Source organism: Anastrepha obliqua, chromosome 3 (genome assembly GCF_027943255.1).
Source record: "Anastrepha obliqua isolate idAnaObli1 chromosome 3, idAnaObli1_1.0, whole genome shotgun sequence".
Lineage (NCBI taxonomy): Eukaryota > Metazoa > Arthropoda > Insecta > Diptera > Tephritidae > Anastrepha > Anastrepha obliqua.
In genome coordinates this window covers 130,083,596-130,091,206 of record NC_072894.1, presented here as the reverse complement: position 1 = coordinate 130,091,206, position 7,611 = coordinate 130,083,596, and the positions used below count along the sequence as shown (strand labels likewise).

Below are 7,611 nucleotides of genomic sequence, written 5' to 3'. Positions count from 1 at the left end.
AGCGACATTTTCTTTAACATCAAAAATGCCTGAACGGAATCGAAGAAACCAAAATTGCACGTAATTAGATGTTACAGTATCGGCGCAATAAAAGCCATTCACAATTTCTATTTTAATATTATATTAAATATAAAACTCGTGAATAGGTATACTAATTCTACTTGTTTTCCAATGATGGAGTAGCTTGTAAGGAAAAGCACGGCGAAGTATTCCGTGCTTCTCAGTTCGCTTATTTACATATTGTATCTAAGACCCTAACTCGTCGTCGTCGATATTTCTTAAGGGTTGGCACAGGCATTTAACTGTTACAGCGGGGTGGGGAATGTATTCTCACACTGTTGATAAGAAGATGATCATATTTTCAGGGTACTATTTAATTTGAATAAGTCATAAACCTGTTGAGTATTATCTACTTTGTTGGTTGAGATTTTTCTGGCTTTGTAGATAATTGCATACTTGAGAAGCACTTTTTTAACCTATAAATATCACTGTCTATAAAATTTAATAATTTATCTGTTTACACCTCTACTCTAGTGAATTACTAATACACTTATTCTTATAATTAACTTATTTCTAAAAGCTATGAATACTAAATTACGAGCTTCTGCATTCAATGCCTCGTAAATAAATGCGCGCAATATATTCATTTCACTTCTAGACATCCATTTGGTTCTGCTGTCGCCAACTATACTGTTGCAACGTGGTGCGCACCTCTTTCAACTCCTCGAGCAATGCATGCACGTTAGCGTGCTCAATGTTCAAGACATGTGTGGTGTCCTCTGGCAATCCATCGATTAGCTCCTGTGAGATTTTCAGTTCAAACTGCGCGCAACCAACAGTATTAGCAGGGCTATCTGCCGAGGGTGGAATGTAGCGCACTGATGACAGTTCATTAACTGGCAATATGGAAAGTCGAACTAGAGAATAAACCGAGTTTGTTGTTGAAAGTGTAACACTTACTTCTAAATGCTTTCTCTCGTAGGCGCTGACGTATAGCTGTAACATTAGTGGCCAACACGCGACACATTGAAGCAGCATGCTCCTTTGGCAGACCTAGTTGTTGAATCTCCTCGCTAAATACTGACTCGCTAATGGCATGACGCGACGCATTGATAAGTAAAAAATGTATACAAGCGACAGCGGATTTCCCATCGGTAGATATGTCAGCTGTTAACGATTTAACGACACTCTCCTGTATATACAAAAATGTGCAGTTATAAATATGAAAGCGCTTTAGTTTAGATGTATGTATACCTCCAATTGCTGGCCAATAATTCGCTTGGCAACTAACTCGGCCAGTGATTCCAAGTCTTTGGCACTCAGCACAGAAAGCGTAGAGATAATCTCCGCCAACACCCAGTCGGGACAGTCGCCATCCCCACAGAAGCGAAATTTCTGCAAAGATAAATGAAATTATTGTTTTATGATTTTATTAAATGATTTGAGACGTTAATTAAGCTGCTGGAAGAGAGAATCAATGAGCTGAAATAATAGCAGTTACGAATTAAGTAGTTCAGAAAATATTTTAGTACCATTTTGAAGTAATTCGGGTTGTTGTTGTTGTAGCAGCAGAGGGGGAGTGGCAGAGGGTCGTTCCGGTAACGTAGAACCGACTGGCGTTGAAACGTATTACTATGGGGTGAGCAAAGAGTGCACATAAGCACTCAATAGAACAAGCGCTGCTTCAGGTTTATTTTTAATATATTACTTTTGACTTCCGATAACGTCTAAAGAATGTTTTTTTTTTTCATTTGAATTCCGCCTAGAACGAAAAGCACTTTTTGTTTTAATTTTTAAAGCTCGAATGTGATAATTAAAGGCAAAAGAAAACGCTTTTCTCACAAACGTCACAATGCAAACAAATGTGCATATATGCCACACACTCCTGTATCTGAGTCTTCATCAACACAGTGCAAGTGTTGATGGCGAACTCGTACATAAGCAATTAATAACATTTCCTTATACTTGACTGTCAGCATAGCGCAGAATTTATGGCACTTGTTGCGTATGATAATTTGTCGGAAAAGAGGTGCAGAGCCAGCGGCCAACAGCTGAAAGCATTTTGCCACCCCCCACCCACTATACCACCTAGCTGATAGCTCGTAGTACCAGCTTGATGCTAACACCCCTTCGGCTCGCTGTAGCGTTAATACCAAAAAGCACACTTCAATTATTTGTATATCATTTTCAAATGCATAAAGTGTAACGGTTTAGAAACAGCGCTCCCCCATTTCTTCTGCAGAGTGCTAATCGTTGTCGTTTGTCGTTTTGTTAACTGTAATTATTTTTATTAACTGTACGCCTTTCTTGTGAATGTAAATATGTACAAATGTATGTATGTTTGCCTGCTTCTGAGTATGCTTGTGAGAGAACTCTTCGTATCCTTGTGATCCTGCTTATAAATTTTGCTATAAATATGCAGCCAACTTTCGACATCCTTACAGTTTGTGTTGAGCAAATCGCGGAATAACTGCATTTAAATTAAAACAGAAGTTACATTAATATTTCGTGGTCTATAAGGAGTAGTCGCATAACCTACTCAATTTCCACTAATAATAACAAAGGTAATTTGGCCATTTCGAAGGCACCTAAATTTTGCTGTCAAGTGCGGAAGTCAAATCTAAAAATGTTTACTACAGTTGGGCCTCTATTATTGTAGACTTCTAAATACTTTCGAATCGCTAGCAAACATTTTTTTAATGCAAAAATAACTTTTAAAATAATAAATAATAACTTTTAAAATAATAATAAATAAATTTTAAAGTGCTCGTTTTAGTTCAAAAAACAATCTAAAAGGTTGCAATATCCTTATAGCTTCAATTGCTAAATCACTGCAAAGATTTATTGTTAGATCAAACATTTGGATATTACTCGGACAATTTTCACTCTGTGCTCTTAAAATAAATAAAAGGAACGTTACATTTAAATCATTTTAACAAATGTTTGTCAATTCTGTGAAATTCCTGTTCTATATGCCGATATTAAATCTTAGAATACCTTCGAAATGGAATTTATGACAAATTAAAATTAGTTCGGGCATTGACGCAGCAGTGCTTAAGTTTAGCAATTGAAGGGTTTTTAGTTATTGTAGGTTGTGTAGATAAAGTGACTTTCTAGCAATATTTAAATAAGTAATTTATAAGCAAGGTAAAAAATAATTTGAAAACCGTTTTTATTGGATTGGTTAAAATTAACGCTTTAAAACGGATGGCTGAGTGCTGAATCAAAATTTACTGCTGCATTCAATTATCGGACCGAGTATTTAAAATTACACCTCATTTTATATTTTATAGCTCATTCAATTTTGGTATAGTAAAGTCCAAGTTTCAAGTAAGTCAAAAATTACACAGATTTTTGAGAATTTTTTTCGGTTGCAGTCTTATGCAGTTTCTCCGTTTAACATCTACTCCACATTTTTGTTATATGGAAGAAAACACCCAACACCGTCAGCAGAAAAATCAAAGCTATTTGCACTTTATTATACCAAAATTTTGTGCTCTACATACCAGAAATTTGTCTATAAGTTTTGAATAAAAAGTTGCCGTCTTTTTACAAATTTTATACAAAGTTCGAAACTTTGACTTATATGGTTATACAACAGGAATGAACTATATTTTTATGAAAAAAAAATTCAAATTATAAAATAAATAAATAAATTGTCAAAATAATAGTCAATAATTTGTGGGTTTATTTTTTATCTTTAATTTTACTTAGAGGATATATATTTTTAGATTGGATTCTCTTAATAGAATTTTTCGTCTGCTCTTGAGGAAATTCACAACCTAACTATGAATATAAAAAGAACCAAATCCAGTTTATATGAACGAGTGCCAGGTATAAATAAAAGAGGTACTAAATGTTTTCTGTCACCAGAAGAATTGAAGAAAGAAGTTTTCCATTAAAGACATAATCTCCTTGAAACTGTATAGAAGATTATCATAGACTAGGTAAAACTTGATTGAAGTTGTTTTTCAGAAAAAATTCGAATATGGTTTAGTAGAGAAGCAGAAAGCATTAGCAAAGACAGACAGTCGAAACAAAGAGTTCGATGCCTGGAATGGTTTTCAGTTTAGTTTTCAGAACTTGAAGAATATCTTTTTTCTTCATGAATATAAATAAATATGTTGTATTTTGCAATGTCCGACTACTGAAGCCGAAGTGTCCGAGAACTAAAAGTGTCCAATTACTAACGCAAAACGGCATTCTTATGTTACTAAAAATATGAATTTCATAAAAAACCGGTTTTAAGAAACAAAATTATATTTTATGGTACGTGTATGCAAAGCATTAATAAAGTATTGATTTTCTTAAGTCTGAAAGGAAGTTAATGCCCCAAATACGTAATTTAACTGCTTGTAACAAAGCATTTCTTCTAAAAATCGCTATTAATCAATTCTACTCTGGACTTTCATTGCAGCTTTTTTCAGTTATAATCAGACAATCAACATGCACGTCATTCACACATTACTCTCCATCACTTTGCTGATTTTTGTTTGCCAAAATGCACGAGTATTCGCGCTACCCGTCGCCGATGAACTTAGCACTTGTGAAGAGCAGCTTTCCAAATATCGCCGATTTCTTCTACAAGCCATTTTAAGCTTTGAAGATGTTTGCGACGTTTACGATTCACATCCACTAAATCCACTTGATTCCTTTTATCGACAGGAACAGCAAGAATCTGTTAACGCGCCATTTTCACGCGTCTTTCAAACTGGCACCTCCGTTGCTGAGCAACGTAGTGAGATATGGGCTTTCTTCAAATTATTGATGGCACAATTTAATGACATGGATTTCGTGAATATAATTAAGGAAGCAGTTATTGAACGTTGTCGCATGAAGTCGCAAGAGCAACATGACGAGAAACGCAACTCTGTGGTGCTAGGTAAGAAGCAACGATTCCATTCGTGGGGCGGCAAGCGTGCCCGACTCGACGCCGACGAATGAAGCTTGGACCTGTTGAAAACGCAGGAAGTTGATTAATGGCTACTGCGTACGAATAAATTTATTTTCTTTTTACGGGCTGGATACATTTGTTTATTGTATATAAAATACCGATAACCTTTAGCACATAAACAAACGAATATATATTAAAAAAACAAACTATTGTATGCTGTCTACACTGCAATTACATTAAAGTACAGAAAAAGTAAAACTTGATTTCTTCACTCATCTATGTTATTGAACTCACCATTTCTTGCCAAATCCAATTAACTTTCTTAACCGTGAAGTAAATTTTGCTAAATATTTGTGGAAATCAATTTACGAATCTTGTAGTGGGCGAAATGAAAGTAACAGCTGTTTTTGCGTTACCAATTGTTGCAACTGTATCAATCCAAATAGCAACTTTGACATTCACTGGCGTTGCCAACTACTGTACATCTTTTTGAAGCATTTTTCCGCCGGAAAAGCATTTGAATTGGTTTTTTTGATTTCATTTCATCGGTAACAAAAATTACGGTTTAACTAAGTATATACGAAAGTGTGTACCCTGATATGATGCAGCAAATTAGATATACTAGTTCAAACAATTCTCTTGTAATTTGAACAGGGCACGATACGAACTTGATCCAAAAAAAACAAAAGCTTCATTAGTTCATTTTTTTATTCATTTTCAATAAAAAAAAATTGTCCCACCTCAACTTTCAGCAACAATTTTCCAACTAGGCAAATTGGTAAAGGTAGTTGCATGAAAAATTCAAATTAATTAGCTACAAAAAGGAGTTTGCCTATCTACTGGCAAACATTTAATAAAGAAAAAAAAACGTAAGCGGCTATAAAATATTTTCCAGCCTCTAAATTTGTAGGAGTTGCTTGCTTGGGCCCCACACACAAAGCCGATACGAAAAGTCATCTAACAAACTGGTATTGTACAGGCGGCATTTCGCATTTCCCGCGAGTCAGTCACGCATGCTCCGGTAAAAGCGTTGTTTGGGCAAAATGAAAAAAAGAAGGAGCAACAAGCAGATAAACGCGTTGTAAGATATGCAGACCAACGGCTGTGCGCTGCACTGCGTGGGCGTAAATTATCATGATGTGTTTGTGACTCGGTGTATTCATGCGCATAGGCGCTGTGACTTTTCCGGAAAGTTTTATTTGCTTCGCTCGAAGTAGCTTAATAAAGTACAATGCCGCAGCGCGGTTAACAAATGTTACTGCTGCTTGCATTTGACTGCTGTAGTTATGTTCCCTTTGCTGATTTATTGCAGTTTCGACAACCAACAACAATTAGGTCGACGTACACGTACACGACCACGCACAAAAATAAGGAAAATGTTTACAAATTTTTCATAAAAATCGCGATCTGTAAATTCTTGCATAGCTTAAGTAATTGGAGCTGTGTAGAAATGTAATGTGCCTTAGTCGTGAGTATCGCCATTAATAGGACTTTCTTCAGATGTTTGCTTTTGTCTACTAAATGCATTGTGTGGTTCATTTGCTATTCCTGCTATGCTGATTTGCTAGTATTCACAACTGTCGCCGGCTAAAATTTCAAAATCGGTTAAATTTCGTTACGGTACTGCTGGCATAAATATTTTACTCTCAGCATGTTAAACCCGATAAGAATGCTTTCATTTACTTATACTCGATCAAATGAATTTACATAAATATAATTTTGATAATTATCGGGAGTGCGTACGTTCGAATCTCTGTGCATGAAACAGAAAAATGATAGAAAGACGTTTTTTCAAAAAGCAGTTTAGTTAGCCTTACAATGCTTAGTACGCACTGTCTCAGTCTGTTGATTTCGAGATAGCTTACAATTTTTTTCGTATTAATTTTCGACTCATTACTTCAAACATATTTTTTTAACCCGTCAAATAAAAAATACGAGTGCTTTATCTTTTTAAATTTTTTTCGTATTAAATTTCGACTAAATCCCTCAAACAGTTTTTAAAATCCGTGGAAACAAATGTATTGTTAAATGATTTATTTGTAGTTTTATTCTTGTATTTCAACTTAAATTATATTTTCAATTTCCTATTTGTTAATTTAGTAATCAAATGCACCCACACACAAAAGTTTATCTTTCAGAACAAGCGTTGTCGTGCTGGTAATGAGTAAAAATTGTATTAGTTTCAGAATAATATTTGCCTGTTTTTAAATAAGCCTAAATACATTACCATAAACTATGGATGTATTCTTTTTCTTAAAATGAAAGCCTTCGCTTTACGCCCCACACTACTAATATCGACACTTAAGAGCAAAAAATCTAAACTAAAAAAGAAACACTCCCATATTTTGCCATAAAAATAACATAAAATGTAGACCGTTGGTGTTTGCCGCTCCATTGAAGGATCAGAGGTTAGGCAAAAAATCGCCAATTTATTTCTTTATTATTGCTTGTTGATTTTTCGTTTCCTTTTATTTATTTTGATTTTTTCCTCCCATGATTGATGGGTATATTTGCTTCATTCTGGTTGCTGTCGAATGTGCTTTCGCGAGATCTCATTTATGCGCCCAAAAATTGATAAAGCAAAAGAAGGCCAACTCGAGGGTACCGGGGTGCAAATATGTAAGTGTGTAGATTCACACATACAATTTTTTTTTTGCTTTCACCGTTCCGATCGATAAGGCTGGTGGCCTTTGCTGCTGGTTGTAGAAAAAATCAAA

General features: G+C 35.0%; 2 protein-coding genes across 2 annotated transcripts; one reads left to right on the top strand and one right to left on the bottom strand.

Moving 5' to 3' along the window:
- Positions 1-415: 415 nt before the first annotated feature.
- On the bottom strand, positions 416-5,299 carry LOC129242821 (COMM domain-containing protein 4). Its single transcript, XM_054879679.1, has 4 exons — positions 5,189-5,299; positions 1,255-1,395; positions 961-1,192; positions 416-896 (listed from the first exon to the last, which is right to left on the bottom strand). Exons 1-4 carry the CDS (start codon positions 5,189-5,191, stop codon positions 655-657), a joined length of 618 nt encoding a protein of 205 aa, XP_054735654.1. The 5' UTR covers positions 5,192-5,299; the 3' UTR covers positions 416-654.
- On the top strand, positions 4,270-5,132 carry LOC129242823 (leucokinin). The gene has a single exon (XM_054879680.1). The coding sequence runs from the start codon at positions 4,447-4,449 to the stop codon at positions 4,942-4,944; it is 498 nt and encodes a 165-aa protein (XP_054735655.1). The 5' UTR covers positions 4,270-4,446; the 3' UTR covers positions 4,945-5,132.
- Positions 5,300-7,611: the final 2,312 nt, after the last annotated feature.

Excerpts from the sequence above, each read along its gene's own strand:
- LOC129242823 (XM_054879680.1), top strand. The coding sequence starts at position 4,447 with ATGCACGTCATTCACACATTACTCTCCATCACTTTGCTGATTTTTGTT.
- LOC129242821 (XM_054879679.1), bottom strand. Across the intron at positions 1,193-1,254 it reads TTATTGGCCAGCAATTGGAG|GAGAGTGTCGTTAAATCGTT; the intron begins GTATACATACAT and ends TTGTATATACAG. Across the intron at positions 897-960 it reads ACGAGAGAAAGCATTTAGAA|TTAATGAACTGTCATCAGTG; the intron begins GTAAGTGTTACA and ends CCATATTGCCAG.